The following is a 17,709-nucleotide window of genomic DNA, read 5'->3' on the forward strand; positions in this document are numbered from 1 at the left end:
TGTCGTTTTCCAATTAACGCCACATTCTTGGAGGCGCTGTTAACTGCTTGTATTCCAGAATCGACATGCGACCTCGCGGGCTCCTTTTACACCGGCTGGTCGCGTCCAAATATCAGGTTACCTCCATCAAAGATCTGAAACTGAACCGTGCCGTTACGGCATCCCTCTTGGAGGAAAATTGCGTCGCCTACAAGGCGCAGAAAAACCCGCTCCGGGACTGCAAACACACTCGTCTTTTCATTAATTTGTTCCACAAATGCCAAATACAAATGTTTTTGTCGAGCTTGAGCAATTAGAGTCGAGTCATCCATCACGCGTTCGGTCTCAACGGTGTCCGTATCGCTTTATTTGTCCCTCTCTGCTGTTCTGAATTATAGATCACTTGTACTTAAACATATTGGACTCCATTTGTCTGCGTTTGATGCATGTATATAGAACTGAAATATGCTGATATGCTGAGCCAACAGCAACATTCGATAAATCAAACGGGCAACGGGAGCCGGCTTCAACAATTAATCCCGCCTAATTGGCTTTTAAAGCATTTTCCTTTGCATCTATTAAAAGTGTTTTATGCGCAGAATGAGTTGATGTGTGGTTTCATCCGTCACCCGCCGTCAGATCGGCTCACAAACGCTCACAAATCTGCTTCGTCATCCACTTCCTGCGCCCCGAATGACAAGGAAGTGGTACCAGGAAGCCGGTTGGGGTCTGAGCGAATCCCTTCTAGACCAAGTGTTACTGAGTTGGGAGGTGGAGGGGGTCACACATGAGCATCTCATCAACATCCTCGGAGCTGATGGGGTGCTCAGCCTCGCTTCGCCGACACTTAAAGGAGGGCGGATGCTCGCCGACGCCCTTGAAACGCAAGTTTAGATTAAATCATTGTCTTTCCATCAGAGCAGTTCCCATGGAAACGGCCGTCATTGGAAAGGTGTTGATGGGATGGAGGCTGAAGAGGAATTCTGTGATTGACAGTGTGTGTGTGTCTGGAGTTCTCGCCCTCCTGCAAACCCCAGGAACACTTCTAGAGTCCATAAAATGAGACGCATGAATTATTTTCCAAGGATTTCCGCCCACATGTGAACGAATGTGACCAAACTGACCAATAGGCGACGTTCAAATGTGCCAAATCAACAAATTTGAAGAAACTAATTATGAGATGCACACCTTTGAGGCCCCTTTAAGTCACGTGGGAAATTTTGTAGACCTCCATTCAGCTGCTTTTTTTTTTTTTTTTTTTTCTCGGAGGAGGAGGCTTTAATTGTCCGAATCCCGTAGACAAAAGTAAAAGGACGTCACTATTAAAACACACCATTATGAATCTGAATTACATTTATTCCGGCATATATTTCTCCACTGCTGATTTAGAGGTTTTAATGGCAAATGAATGTCTCCTGCAGCATTTTCAGTTTCTAACAGCTCCAGTTTGTGTCGCTGCATTCAACGGAACCATCGCTAGCTAAACGCTGCTTATGCCAACTTTCCAGCCTCATGCTCGAGGTCTGTTTGGGTAAATCACATTAAACCACCCTTTACTCGACTCTCACTCTTCGCTCAGTTTTACGCGCCAGAGGTGAACCATAAACGCCTCTTTATCCTCTGTTTCTGCATCCTCCTCTTCCAGCGCCGCTCAGACAGGATGGTCACAATACCCCCCCCCCCTCCTTCCTGCCCCTCTAAGAGACAATCAATGCCCTGGATGCTACGGTGACACGTAATATTACATTAGAGCAGCGGGGTTGGATGGCTGTGTAGGGGGGGGGGGGTAGCAGGAAGGGGTGGATGAAAGGTGGATTAGAAAGGGATGAACGTGGACATCCTGCAGTAATCTCTCTGCTTTTCTCCTCCTGTTGGATCTGTTTCCTCTTTCATCTCCTGACGTCTCTTCTCTCGTTCTCCTTCAATCGGATCATCAGCGCCGCCGCCGCCGTGGCGCTGCACCGATGTGCGTTCTATAGTTCAGCATGCACGGGAACACCGTGTACCCTGACACACACACACACACACACCGGCAGCAGGAAACCCCTCTCTGGGCAGACGGAAGGTAAATCAGGGGATCATGTTAACGCCGAGCGTCGTGGCAACCCTAAAAAAAAAAACAGTCGTGTCACTGCAAATAGTGCTTTTGCTGATTCCGCAATATTTACATGGTCTGTGGGAATTTAAAGAGTGTGTTTCCAGTGTGTATGTGTTGTCTACAGTCCAGCTTTTCTCCTTGCTGGCTGCAGAGGCGTGAGCGTTGACAAATTCTCAAAACTTGGTGATTTATCTCCAACAGAATCCAGGTAATTTTTCAACTAAGAGTCGCCATAATTATTTTTACGCCGAAAATTTGTGGCAGCGCCAATAACACCAACATGATTACAAAAGGAGAGTGTGGCCTATCACCTTTTTAAAAACCACCTTTAACCGAAGGTGATTCCACTTCCTGTGGATTCATTCTCGCAACACCGCTGAAGGTTTATTTGATCTTCTTTAATTTTTATAGACACACAGAGGAAGGAAGATGATGATGCAGACAGAAAATTAATAAGTCAGATTATCAGAGATGAGTTTTAGGGGGAAACTTTTTGAAAGCGCCGCGGCGCGTCTCCCAAGTTAGCTCAACACTAACAGCAGAAAACCGCCTCAGGAAAACACGGAGCTCGTCGGAAGAGGTCCTGCAAGAACGTCTAGACAGGATGTAGTACTCGCATTGTTTTATTCATCCCCGTCTTATTCTCATTGCTGTCTGGTTTTCATTTATTTGTGTGTGTGTGTGTGTGTGTGTGTGTGTGTGTGTGTGTGTCACTTTTTCCTCCTCCAGCTCCTTTTAAGCAGTTAATAGCATCCTATTTATTCAAGGCTGGAACAATAAAACCATCCAGGTTTAACCCTCTCTCTTCTAGAACGTGTTTGCAGTTTGCTTCCTATGCAAAACTAAATTGGAAGTAATTGAATTTATTGGATTGGAGGCGGAGTTTGTAGGCGGAGCTTGGCTGCACATTTGAACCAATAGCATACTAGCAGATACCTCACTTGATATTTAATTATGTAGTTTGTTGGCAAAGTTTAGTGTACGTTTAAGTACTTGGAAAAAAAAAACCCTTGTTGTAATAAGCATCTATATTCATGTTTATTGCCTTGAATCACAACACAAAACATGTTTACAGGGTCAGTAATGAATATAGTTAATTTAATTTATAATCGCATGCAGGCTGTATCAATTATAGCCTGTGATTTTCAGGAGATGGAAACATTTCTGGCTCCTTTGGCTACAGAATTTACAGGCTGTAAGTTGGAAGGTTGTTAAATTAAATCTCTATAATAAAATCTAAATGTTCTTCAGGAGAAGTTTCTGCTCTCGGCCGTTTTTCCTCCTTATAATTTGAATTTTTCCCCCCCAAAAACTTTATATATAAATGCACGAACACGCCTCTCTTTATCAATTAGTTTTCTCGTCTTTCCTGCCCCCCCCCCGTCTTTGATGGAATGTCTTCCTTTACGCCTGCGCCGCCGTCTTGCCCTCAATCTTTGTTCTCCTTATTCTGCAAATAAATCACAGCGTTGTGTGAAGCGACACCTGTCCCCGTTGTGTTGTCAACCCAACTGTGGTTTTCTTTGTTCTGTCAAAACAAGGGAAACCGACGGCTCCGTTGGCGCCCTCGCTTTCACGTGAAAACCTTCGATCCGGTAAAATTATCAATCGCACTTTTAGTTTGGAGACCGATCACCTCAGCCAATCACATTGATTGTATATCTAGTTGTGTGTTTCCATTGGAAACAAACTGGTCGTGTGCAAACGGCTGTTGGTTAATTTTTTCCTCTCATTTCTTGAGCCGGATTCGGCACTTTGGCGATGCGCTCGCAATCATCGCTCGATTTTTCTCACATATCGAGCTCACGCCCGCGTCACGGCAGGAAATTGACACGTTTTGACACCTCGCTGTTCTCTGATTGAAGTGTAATCGGAACGCTGCACCTCTTTTTGGCGAGCCAAATGCATTGTGGGTGATCTCCAGACATGATCCTATCTCCTCTTACTTCAGTCTGGTCCGTTGCAAATTGATAAATAATACCAGGATATCACATTGCTCCTTTCACAGCTTTGCAACTTTTCTACCGTCACACACACACACACACACACACACACGCACACAGCTGCACTAATCGATCAAGGCCCCTGATATTGTAGGACTTCCATGGTTGTGTGTGTGTGTGTGTGTGTGTGTGTGTGTGTGTGTGTGTGTGAGGGGAGGAGAGTGACAAATAAGCCCATCGTTTTCGCTCAGACATCCACGTCTTTGATATTCTCCTCCTTCCCTCGCCGCCGACACACACCGTGAAATCAAGAGAGGAAAGAGACAAGAGAGAAAAATGAGGAGGACATCCCGGAGGTTTTTATGTGCCACGCAGGAAACTAAGAAAAAAACGTTGAATGGAAGTCGAAAATGAAACGGCGGTGGAGAGACGGACAGAAGTGAAAGTGGTTTTTTTGTATTTGCAGAAGTTTCCCGAGTGTGTGTGTGTGTGTTTCAGTTTCTGACAGACAGACGGTTTAATTATCTTCCTCTCAGCGATGAACAGAAATAAAACCAAGTTCTACGTCTGTGCGTCTTTGACCGAGCACATGATGTTGTTTTCATGTGTTTCTGCACATATTTACATGTAAAAAAAAAAAAAAATCTCCAGAACATGTAAGGAACATTTTCCCTTAATTTGGAAGTTTCAGTTCAATTCAAAAAACTTTATTTGTTTTCAAGGGGCAATTGAAAGCGTGTGTGTGTAAAATACACAATAAACAGAAATGTACAATCAACGCTCGAGACCTCACCTCATCGCGGATTTTTGGTAGGCAGTCACATGATACCGTACATGCATTCTATTGGCTGACGGCATCCGGAAGTGCGTTACACTCCGTGAGTCTCGGACTTACATGAGACACAAAAGTGCTTTAAACAGTTTATAAGAGTGTGGGAAAAGGTAATATAGATTTAAGGTGGTTTAATATCAGTATGGGGAGGGTTCATAAACGGTCAAATTACTGTAAATAATAAGGTAGTTTGTCACGTGTGGTTCCTCGAACGCATTAACCGCGAGGAACGAGGGCGCCCTGTATACATACAATATAAAAGTAAAAATTGGAAAACTATAAAGACATCTCTCAGAAACGCAAATTGTGGCAGCATTATGTGTGTTGTTATGGACAGTGTGAACAAAACTGAAGAGAGATTCAGTCTGGAGAAACCTTCTGTATGGTGACATCACTGCTAGCAAATCGCTAACGTTTGCCTGTTTTGTGTCTTAGCGTCTTGATACACGAAACAACGGCAACATGTCAGAAGGAACTTCCAAACTAATCCGACGTGTTCTTCTCCTTTTCCTCTCAGACCTCGCCTCCAGGCCCAGAGGAAGTTCGCCCAGTCGCAGCCCAACTCGCCCAGCACGACGCCCGTCAAGGTGGCCGACCCGGGCAGCCTGAACGCCGCCCTGGCCGCCGTGCCGTCCTCGTCCCTCTCCTCGCTCTCCTCTTCATCGCTGTCATCCTCCATCCAGGACCTGTCCAGACGCAAACCCAAGACGGAGGATTTCCTCACCTTCCTCTGCCTCCGAGGTGAGAGGAGACGCCATTACACCCAAACGTAACGACAGAAGTGTTTAAACGCTCCCTCTTTGAACCTGCGTTATAATAATAACCCCATCAACACACCTAACAGGAAGTCTTTACAGCTCTTATTTAAGAGTCTAGAGTGAAACCCGATACACATCGATCTGCAGTTACACACACAAACGTGTAAAAAATTAAAAAATATCAAGCTGTACCAAGTCGGGGTTTGTTCACATTTCAAACACTTTCACAAAAACCACCAGTGGTGCTCACCTTAGGCTAAGATTCACTTCGGTTTGCACGTCCCTCCTCCCACCTGTCGGCGACTGTCGGCGTCTTTGTAACACCTCGCGCCTCGCCTTCCACCGCGGCAGCTGTTGCGTTTAGTTCTCACGCCGTCACACCCGACACGCACTACAAGCTCCGCACGCGTTCCTCCGGCGCTCCGCAGCACCTTTGATGTCAAACCAGCTGTATGAATGACGCAGTAATTAGTGCGTGTGTGTGTGTGTGCGTGCGTGCGCGTCCCTCCCGTGTCTTTTAAACTATTGGGGATAAAAGCCTGCAGATACCATCGCTCGCCCAGATATTCCCCCTGTGTGCAGCCGCTCAAATTAACTTAGGCCCCTTTTGACTCACGCAGGAGTTAAACAAGTCCTGTTCGCTTTTCATGTTGAGTTAATGACAGATTTGTGTTCCTTCTAATCTGCACCGGGTCGGTCAGCAAACCGAGGAGCCGCTCCACGACCAGGAAACGACAAAAAAAATACCTCCTGATTTAAAGATCAAGATTTGTGGGATCTTACAAAAATCTGCACTGTTTTTCAGTTTGTAGAACAAAGGTTGTAAGATTGGTTTTTCTTTTTAAATGGACGTTTATTCACAAAGAACTAATTACAAAATAATCGCATTCACACAAAATCTAAGATTCGCACAAAAAGGAATTTACATTCGAAAACAATTAATAGTAGGAAAATAGTAAGCAAAATAAACAAAATGTAATAATAATTATACAATCTGGTTTGATTCATATGTATGAATCAATCAAAAATTGGTTTGCTTAATGCTCTGATAAAAAGACATTTTGAAAAAATTAAAGCAGAAAAAAGAGCTGTTGGACATTAAACAAGAATACCTGAAGATTATTACATGCAGGAACTCAGTTTGGATCCTCAGACTGATTATTCCCTTTGTATTAATTAGAATGTGCTTTTGAAATAAAAGATGTTTCACCAACTAACTAAAGAAAATTGTAAGATTATGAAACGGCTTCAAGTGTAACTGATAAAATGAGCGTTATCCTTCATCTTTGTCCGTCTTGAATCAACCTTTTTAAATTTTAAGACCAGCCTCTTGTTCTTGACCTTTATTAAACTCCTCTCTCCGTTTTATTTCTTCACAACCAGAATTAACTCATTGGAAGAAGAAAAAAAAGAAAAGAAAACCCTGCTTTATTAACCTTTGCCCGTCTTATAAAGTAGGCCGGAGCCTCAGGAGGGACTCACTTTGGATTTGGAGTGTTTGGTGGCTCCAGATCGCCATTCTGATGAGATCGCTGGCGTAACGGCGCCTCGGTGGAACCTTTCTGGTTCAAGGATGTTTAATTGGAGGGGGGTAAAATGATGGTGAAGCTCCTGGTGAGAGGGGCCTATGTAGGCCACCATGTTCCATAGGCTGATACTATAATGTCCCATATACTTCTGGGTGCTAAGCTAACATCCCACACACACACACACACACACCCGTTCACATGGAGCACCAGACTAATGAGATGTAGCTGGTTGGGCTGTTTTCTCTCTTTATAATTAAGGTTAGGAATAGTGCTTTGCTAGCTGATTTTGTGTGTGTGTGTGTGTGTGTGTGTGTGTGTGTGTGTGTGTGTGTGTGTGTGTGTGTGTGTGTGTGTAAAGGCGTGTAGCACTCGGCTGCACTACCCAGGCTAATTTTAGAGCTAGGCTGCTAAGCTAACGAATGAATGGTTTTCCACTGGGCTTTTTCCATTCTACCGCTCCCTGTTTTACTGTTGTATTTATAGTCCAGCATTGTGTGTGTGTGTGTGTGTGTGTGTGTGTGTGCCTGTGTGTGTGCCTGTGTGTGTGCTATCCATGCTGTGAGGATGACATTTTCCTGTTCGTGGTTTCTTCTGCTCTGTTTTCCCTTTGGCCTCTCATGTGACCCAAACGCAGGGACCCTCACCAAGAAGAGGACATGGGAGAATGTCAGCAGGGCCCTTGAGGTTGTGTGTGTGTGTGTGTGTGTTCAAGCGTGTGCATGAGTACAAATCCACGCTCACCACTGATGTTGCCTGTTCTGCTTATCTTCCGTGTGTGTGTGTGTGTGTGTGTGTGTGTGTGGTGTGTGTGCGTGTGCAGCATTCAGGGCATATGACGAGACTCAGCCCACGAGGACAGCCATGTTAGCCTGGTTAATCTTGTCAAAAAGACTCAAGTCTTTGATATCATCTGAAACCTCCAATCCGCTTTAAGATTGTGGTTCTTGTTTCCGTGGCGATCTGACCACCAAACATTCTGTTGCCTCACATCCACCACTGAAACGCCTCCAACGGGGGCGCTGGCACCATCAGGGAAACAACCGTGATGTCCCACAAGTCTTTATTTCAATGTGGTTTTGGATCATTTCTATTCAACCTTTTTTACATATATACTTATTTTTAAATGTTTAAGTACATTTCAGCTTGTGTGCTTTTCATAGGGCGGGGGCACCTGCATCCTGTCACAAGTCAAAGTTCAATGGGGGCACATTTTGACCCTAAAACTACATATCAGTGAGATTTATACCAGGTGACACATTCACAATGGAAGATTACACACACACACACACACACACACACACACACACACACACACACACACACACACACACACACACACACACACACACACACACACAGAGCAGAGTTTGCTTTTCTTATCTGGTAAACATTACACATCCACCCCAAAGGCTTCTACCCATCACTCATTCTGACAGCGACATAAAAGACGATAAAACATGAAAGATTTGACGCGACAAAGTTTGCAGCAACAAAGACAAACAAGTGTTGTCAAAGCAGAACTGTTGTGTCACTTCGCATCGTCCAATCACAACCATCCGTCATCCCGCTCCCATCCAATCAGAGTCTCTTATCTCCACATCTTTTTCTTTTGCCATTCTTTGTATCTCCACCCAGCCGGTGGGTTTTTGTTGCTGTATCCGTGGAAAAGAAATTTTTAATTCCACCTGGTGGGGGGGGCTTGCCTGATGCAATGTGGGAGTAACCGGACAGAAAAGTGAAAAATATAATATTTCTGTCTGTCTGGAAGGGTGCACATCATGTGTGCTCACCACCCACGCTGTCTAGGACCTATTTTCTCTATTTATCTCACCACTCATCTCATGCACACACACACACAAACAAAAACCCATCACACACAAGCTGAGTGCTCAATTTTTTTTTTTTGCCTGTGTTCTCAGAAGGGTGTTTATGTGTGGTCCAGGCCTGTAGTTGGACTGTTTATATCCATGGTGAAATCCATTTGGGCGGTAGCCAGACAGTCTGCCTCCGGTGTCCTACGGGGCGCAGTACCACCATTGGCCTTGTGGGGGCAGCGCTGAGAGCAGAAGGAAGTGTGAAGGAAGAGATTCCTGCTGAGGATCTGCTTCCTTGTTTCCCTGTTTCAGACTGGGATTGAAGACACAACCATTGTTGTGTCAGCGTTTGTGTTCGAATTTAAATAAGGAGCGCTTGTTGTATGCACCTTGCGTGTTATCTATGTTTAGGCCCGTGCACATTGGCACAGAGGAGGTAGGGAGGGAGAAATCAGGGTATAAATGAATAACTTTCCGCACACACTCCTGAGAATCTGTGTCAGACTCCTTTCTAGGAGTGTGTCATTGTGTTTACCCTGTTAACCCCACCCCCAGCAGGTTGTGTGTGTGCTGCCTCTCCCAGAGGTTCAGCGAGGCCAGTTTCTCTACTTTGCTTATTTAATCCACCGGCCTTGAACCAGTGACCTCCTGATTCCTGGTACACGAATCCACATGTGAGGCGAACTTCTATTTGTCTTTCGTTCTTTCTTTTTTTTCCCCTTTTTTTTTTTGCCAATCCCAAGAATCGTACTTCGGATCCTCGAAGCTACTTTGCTTGATTGTGTTTGATGGTGTTTTAGTCCTCTGCTAGAAGCAAACGTTCACATGTGAGATGAGTGTTTAGCGTCTTGACGGCTGCTGCTCTTGACAGCTCAATCCCCTCTGGGATGAGGGACTTCTCTGAGACTCCGATGGATGATCGTCTTTCATTAAAGCCTGGAAACTGTTTTAGTTTGCGACTCTCTTGTGGCTCGTTTGTGACACCGCTGCTAACTTTCGGTAATGTAACCCTCACCCGTTCTGTATTTTCCACCAGTAGAAACTCTTGTTTGTGAGGTTAATGATTTCGCCAACATCAAGGAATGTCAATTAGAGACTTAATCCCTAATCCTCTCTCAATCTCTGTCTCCATGTCTCCCGGAATGATCGACTTAAACACTTTTGGCAAAGCGTAGGAACCAACTTCTCCTCTCCGTGCCAGAGAGTTCAGGTCCGTCTCCTTTCTGACCTTCCCTTCCAACCGGCGCTCGTACTTCCTGTGCACGCATGAAGCTCTTTAACCTGAGTCAGCAGGTCCAGATGTCGCCATGGCAGCCAAGAAAACCCTCCTGATTGATGATTTAAATAGTCCTCATTGTTTCAGTTCCAGTTATGGGGACAAAAGGAGGTTAGCCAGAGAAAAGAGGGTTTGTAATTACACCCCCCCTCCCCTCACACGCCACCCCCCCCCACCCACCCACCCAAGTGCCCCGTTAAAAATGACAATCCTAATAGACTCTGGCTTAATTATGTTTCGTCTGCGGTCAGAATGAGGTGGATTAAACGACAATGTGATTGGGGGATTGGGCTCAAACCTTGTTGGAGGTCTTGAGGAAGGACGGAGTTATGATTCCCTGTGTGTGTGTGTGTGTGTGTGTGTGTGTGTGTGTGTGTGTGTGTGTGTGTGTGTGTGTGTGTGTGTGTGTGTGTGTGTGTGTGTGTGTGTGTCCCCAATAGCTGATACATTCAGGGCCTTGCAGGTATTGCAAGAACTTCCAGATCATATTTTGGGGATGTTAAATATTTATTAAACATCTGGTTCTGTCTGATCTCTTCTCAGATTTTCTTTCCCTCGTGTGTTTCAGCGGTGGACACAGTTGTGCGATTGAAGTTGTTGATCGTCACTTCCGTGCGAATGCGAACACACACAGACACACACACACACACACACACACACACACACACACCTCCCTCCACTTCCTGTTCTGAATGCCCCTGTGGTCTGTTCACCATTGACTCTCTGACCCCTGTTCAGGCCTGTAAATTACAGCCATTTAGCTAATGAGGCAAGTAATTAGAAGCTCATTGGCTCTGTGTGTGTGTGTGTGTGTGGTTTCTTTTAAACGTGTGTGTGTGTGTGTGTGTGTGTGTGTGTGTGGTTTCTTTTTAACGTGTGTGTGTGTTTTCTTTTTAATGTGTGTGTCGGCAGCGTTAACCGTGTCCGACAAATAAAAACAAGTAAAACCTCTTGTCGTTTTTTGGTCCGGCCGTTTACATCGCTACCCGTGTTCGCCCGACGTCAGCCGCCGTGACAGCGCCACACACACACACACACACACACACACACACACACACACACACACACACACACACACACACACACACACACACACCTGGCGTGAGAACCCCATCCGATGGAGTGTGTGTTTAAACCGTATTTCACCACTTGTCGTTTCTTCTGCCCTGCAGTCCTGCTTCAGAAGCTGAACCTGTTGGGGGAATCTGCTGTCACCACAGGTTTCTCTTTCTCTCTCCAGCTCTCTGAGGAGATAATTAGAATCTGGCAGAGCTGCTTTTGTGGAAAGTGTGATCCAACACACAACAAGGTGTATTAATGCTGGAGTGTTTGGAGAGAGAGAGAGAAAAAAAAAGCTCTGATAAGAGAAAATAAAACACTCGAAGCTAAAAGCTTTCAAAATAGACTTGATGTGACATTTGGTTCCCCGACTACCCGGAAGCAACAGGTAGCGACCTTAAAAAAATGAATTCATGCTGAAGCCTGATGCTTTATCCTGTCCTGTTTGACTTGAATTAAAATATTAATGTTCAAACTGACGGATTACTTTTACATGTTTTTAATTTGATGTCTGATGTGAGCCTGGTGTGACTTAAAACCTCACGTTTTGCTGCTCGTTCCTGTTTCAAATAATGTATAAGTGAAACCCTTGAATCATTTTAAGTATCTTCATTCTTTTATTATCTCTATATTCTTATTATGAACCATGAACCCACATATTGAACGTGTCAAATTTAAGATAAGTAGTCAGCGTGCTGCAAAAACAAGGGTCCTAATTTAATAATTGGCTTGACTGAGTCGTAATTCAGTGTCACTTTAAATACTTAATAAAGCTTAATGCAGACTCGTACAATTCAGCCTCTTTTGCAGAGGATTAACTTTATTTTAATTGACATATAATCTTGCATGGACTCTCAATGTCGACTGAGCACTCTGGGCCTTTTTAAAGGATCATTTGAAAAAAACAACAACATTAAACACAGAAGCTGCTAATCGACGTTTCGTGGTTTAATCAGATCAATCGACAATCAAACAAGTTATTTGACCTTAAAGCGATAATAGAGAGTTTTACAAGCAGGTGTTTGGTTTATATAACAGCCAGTTTTCACGGTTTTGTTTGGACGGATCTGCCCTCTAGATACGGCAGCTGGGGGCCTCAAAAGGGGTGTGGGTGTGGGGGGGGGGCTCTAAATAGAGGACCACCTGTGGAGCAAACCAGTCGGTTTCCAATACAAAAAGATATTAATAGGAAATCAAGCCCGAACAAGCGACGACGCGTCGTCCTGGTGTGTTGATTCATCGGTGGTAAACACGATGAAGGTTTTCATCATTCTGCTTCTGTCCAAACTTGTACTGTTAGTCACAACTCTGCACGTCGGCCTGCGTGGCTCCAACAGCTGTTTGCACACTGATTTACGAGTGCAACATTATGAGATTTAATAACATAGCTTTGGGCTTTATTACCATTTTATGAGAGCGACTGCGTGTATACATTCGGCTAACCGGAGTAACATTATATTCCATCCGCTGCCATTCACCATTCACCTCCTCCCAGCGCTGACTGAACCGCCTTTCTCAGAGCTGACAATGAAAGTGATTGAGTATGACAGGAGGAGGGAAGGAGAGATCATCGGGTTTCGTCTTGTATGGGCGGAGAGATCGACAAGCGATACTGTTTAAAGGGTGAAAGTGACTAATTTGAGATTAGCTCAGCTGCGACTTCTTTGGGGTTTTTTTTTTTTAAAAGTCGGTCTTTCATACAGACGGGATATTTGAGCACATGTCCTGAATGTGTTCCTCAAATAAAACTGTCGACTGCACGCGGACGCCCCCCCCCCCCACTCATCTCCTGCTGTGGCATTTTTAAAAAAAAAACGCCGCAGCAACCAGAAACAAGGTCTGACAGGTTTGTAGATAAATGCTAAATAGATGCAGATTTTGTTATCTGGAGGATAATAGAGGTCTTCAGACGCAGAATAAATGCTGTTGAAGTGCATTTGTATTGCAAATTGTTTCAGCTTTGTGTCGTTGGTTCTCTTTTTTTATTTTAACGTGTGTGAATCTAACAATGGAGCCGTTTGTGTGCAGGAGTGGTTTAGGCCGCCGGCTGCGCTAATTACAGGTGAAACTACAGCAGCCTGATCGCCGTCATTCACCAGCAGCTTCTATTTCCACGTTAATATTTCACCACATGTTGAGATTCCATGTCATCCGCCTCCCTTTTTCTTGTCTCTCATCCGTTCTTCCATCCTTCTGCTACCCCCCCCCCCCCCAGGCTCGTCGGCGCTGCCCAGCAACATGGCTTACTTTGGAAGCTCCCAGGAAGAGGAGGACCTGGAAGAAGAGGAAGACGGGGAGGAGGAGGAGATGAGGAACGGAAGTGGGGTCCACTCTCACAGCGGGGGGAGCAGCAGCCAGGTGTCGGCCTCCTCTTCCTGCCATTCCACCCCCCGCAAGGGCAGGATTCCAACCCGGCAGCCGCTCAACGGGCACGGTGAGCATCGGTCGGCGTTCAGTCGACGCCTCCCCTTCGTGATCCCAACGGGGAAAACGCAGTCGTTCCTGACGAGGGGCAGCTTTGGTGGAGCTGGAATTCAAATTCAGTTGGTTGATTTTGTCTGTGCTTAGAGAATAGAAGGAAAAAGAGGAGTTGGTATGCTCTGCTGGCGTTCCCAGAGACGGATGAAGAGGGAGACTTTGGGAAAGAAGGAGGGATGAAGGATGATAGACCAGCAGAACAACTCTTTCCGATTTGGAAAGAATTCGGAGTGTTTTAAAAGAAATTCAGCAACAGAAAGAGAGAAAGAAGAAGACATCCCAGCGGCGTTTGCGCGTGCGATTGTGTGAGCGTCGCGTTCGACTGTGAACGTGAACAAATTTCCAAACTTTTTTCGCTCTTGTTTTTTCCGCTGCGGATTCCGGCGCAGCCACTCGGGGACGGAGCCGAGCAGAACGTCGACTCTCTCCACACCAATTAACACTTAGTTTGCTAAATCCTAACAAGGTGTTTATGCATGAGCTGCAACAGCTGGCGGGGGCCCTCGACACACACACACACACACACACACACACACACACACAGTGTACATATGCACCACCCCCTCAGGGAAAGGGGGGGGGGTGGCGGCAAGTCGACATTTTGATGAGCGTGGGTACACGCGGCGTTTTGAAAATAACGGAACGGTTCTCAGCGGAACCATTAATACAGTATTTTCTGCACCATAAGGCGCACCATCAGTGAAGGACCTATTCTAAAAAAACATTTTATATAAGGCGCACTGATTATAAGGTGCACTGTTGGTTTACTAGAAAATTAAAGGCTTTTATAGGGGGGCTTATAGTGCAGAAAATACTGTAACCGTTAAGATAAGGATGCTGCAAAAAAAATGTAATCTCTCAAGGGTTTTGTCACACTTAATCCCTACAGAATTAAACATGTACATGATGCAAGATTAAAAATAATGGGGCTGGTTCTTTGAATTAGCGGCTAACTGTTTTTAGCTACTTTCAGATTCCTCCGGTTTGAATTGAATTGGAGATACTAGCTAACGGCTAACGGCTAAAGTAATCTGAACATGTTTGAAAATGATCCAATTTAACACTGTTAGATAATCTGGGCTGAACGTCGGTCTTGATCATCAGGAGAAGTAAAGTCGGGGTGAAATTCTTCCTGGTGTCGCTGTCCATCCATTGTGTTAGCATTTAGCACATTAGAAACTATTTTAATCTGGAGGGGGGTCCTGGAGGACATGCTATCCTTCAGGCCAGACGTTCCCCCATGAAAGACGACCTGGATTCCACGGTCCCTCCTTAGTCGGTAGAATTGCCGCCAGAAAGGTTCAAAAGGTGAACGCTTTGCTCAGCTCTTTCCTCCGTCATCCTCTCAAGTGGAATGTGGAGGAGGAACAGACTGGTGGGATTACGGGAAAAAGAACCAGCGAAGGTCCGCAGACTTGTCTTGGAGAAAAATTGTGGATTCTGTTTAACCCTGCAGCACGCACACACACACACACACACACTTCTCTCTGGTTGCTTCAGGGACCTCGTATGTATGGACGTATCCGTAGAAAGATATCTAAACCCTCTCTGAACGAATTCAGGCTTGTTGCTCTGTCTCCTCTTATCTTGTGTACCAACACTGTTTGCAAAGCAGAGCCTTCGCTCTGGCATGCTAAATAAATAGATAAGAGGAATATAGGCAGATACACTTTGTCGGGTTCAATAGACATGGGGGGGGGGTTAAGGACGCAGGAATCAGTGTTTGCATACGTAGGCGTGCACATAGAATAAAGATCATTACTCCGACATTGAGATAGTCTTTCTTGCTGTCGTGGCGATCGAGCACATACACACACACACACACACACACACACACACACACACACACACACACACACACACACCCCTTTGGTTACATTTCAGACCGGTGTCAAACGTTGACGCTTGTATATGAAGCCTGGGCCGGTTTCCAGCGGGAGCAGGGTTATACGAGCTATTAAAGAGGAAGAGGAGTTGGGAGACCGGTGGGGATGTGTTGGGGTGTGGGTGGGAGGTGGGAGGTGGGTGGGGGGAGCATTGGAATTGGCAAAGAGAGAAACATTTTATTCTGGGAGGTAAGAGGAGACAGTAGAGGCCCTACATTGCAGACAAATTTATCAGCGCTCCATCTCCCCACTCGGGTCGGCGGCGTTCCATGTTGACACAGTTAAATTAAACAGCTTTTATCCGGCTGGGGTTCTTGCTTAGCTCGCCCCTCAAAATGTCAGGATTTCTTTTATTTTTCAGGGAGAGACCTGCAGACCAACGACACTCGGAACACTAAAAGAGCGCGCCGTAAGACTGGCGTCACACGCGTGTGCCGTCAACGCTCCACGTGCGCCGCGGCCTCCCCGTCATTCGTTCCCCACTACCCGCGGAAGTTAAAGCCGAAACGGAGCCTCATAAAGGGCCGAAGAGAGCGCTATTGAATGTGTATGTTAATCGCCTCGCCGCCCGTCCGACGTCGCCTCTGTCCCATTTTGAACAGGTTCATTGACGTGTAGCATAAAGACGTCTTCATGCACGCCTCTAAGTCATGCATATTTCACTGATTGGTGGCTGAAACGGGAGCCAAAAGCCTGTCACTCCAATGTTTGCGTGGACTTTTCCGCCCGGTCGTTGGGGTTTGGTGCCAGCAGTTATTGAACTCGCGTCCACATATTGGCATTGGCATAGGAAGAGGAAAAACAACCGCGTCTTATTAGGGGTATTCATGGCGTGTGGGAACTTTCCACAGAGTCTTGTTTTCTCTACAGGGGCTTAATATTGACTTGTTGCACTTATGAGGGATTTACACTTGTATACATGCGGCATGAAGCGTGCAAACATCCCATAAACTGTACATTCATGCACCTCAACTCTGCAAAGTTGGTTTTCATCAGTGAAACTTCATCCTCCTCCTCCTCCTCTGTGTCTCCCCTCTCCAGTATTCCACAGTAAAGCGGGGACCAGGGAGAGCCCCCGACCCAAAGCGGGGACCCACGGCAGGGACGCTCCCACCCCGCCGCTGCCGCCCCCTCCACCTCCCCCTCCGCCCCTCCTACGGGAGCGCAGCGAGCGGGCGGAGGCCCGGGAGCAGCTGAGGGAGCAGCAGGCCTTGGCGAACAGTCGGGGCTCGACCAATGGGCTGCCGCCGAGGAGGGCGGCCGAGGAGCTACGCAAACAGGTACGGAAAGTTTTCCTCATTGGGAAACTTCATCATCAATTGTCCTGTAAATGGAGATGACGTGGATTATTCAGCTCGAGGTGAAGAATCTGACAAATCCTCTTTATTTTCCTTCAGATTATTTTTTCCCAAGTCTTCCTGCGTCTTTTATCCTCTCCTAAATACTGCCTTTGTTTCCTTCTCCTCTCCTCTCCTCATCTCAGAGAGTAATGACTGTGTTTTGGTCGGCCATGGCTGCGTCTATATATAGCAGCGCTGGCCAGGGGCTGTGAAAACCCGCCTTCCTCTCTGTGCTGCTGAGCAGGTTTCAAGGAACCCGTTAGAGGAGGAGGAGGAGGAGATTAAACCGAAGAGACTCAGAAACGTCTCCTGAAGCTCCCTCTCCTTCCTTCTTCCTGTCTCCTCTTCCTCCTCCAGCCTCGGTCACGTGTTCCTGTCGTCACGCGTGACGCTGCTGATGCGGAATCCGGCACATGCTTTTCCTCCCTCCTTCCTCTCATCCTCTTTTTCTTCGCCGACTCCACCCGTCACCCTCATCGCACCTCGCTCCCATCACTTCACCCCCCCCCCCACACACACACACACCCCCCCATGTCCAACAGATGGATCTCGCCCTTGACAACACTGTTCCGATCACTTACCAGGATTAGCGCATTCATTTCCCCCCCACCTCCCTTGCTTTTTCCTCTCGCTCTCCTTTCAATTAGCGACAAACGGTACGCACGTTTAACCGCGTGTGTCTTCATACACACACACACACACACACACGCTAAAGGC

The 17,709-nt window shown here is 46.2% G+C and overlaps 1 protein-coding gene across 1 annotated transcript in view; it reads left to right on the forward strand.

Annotated features, from left to right (window-relative positions):
- jarid2b (jumonji and AT-rich interaction domain containing 2b) overlaps positions 1–17,709 on the forward strand; it is an 87,678-nt gene that overhangs the window by 56,035 nt on the left and 13,934 nt on the right. The window contains exons 4-6 of the mRNA XM_068333287.1: positions 5,370–5,593; positions 13,504–13,722; positions 16,694–16,932. Of these exons, the coding sequence (XP_068189388.1) occupies positions 5,370–5,593; positions 13,504–13,722; positions 16,694–16,932 (682 nt within the window). The remainder of the gene's footprint in view (positions 1–5,369; positions 5,594–13,503; positions 13,723–16,693; positions 16,933–17,709) is intronic.

The sequence above is a fragment of the Antennarius striatus genome, chromosome 14, assembly GCF_040054535.1.
Source record: "Antennarius striatus isolate MH-2024 chromosome 14, ASM4005453v1, whole genome shotgun sequence".
In the NCBI taxonomy this organism is placed as follows: Eukaryota; Metazoa; Chordata; class Actinopteri; order Lophiiformes; family Antennariidae; genus Antennarius; species Antennarius striatus.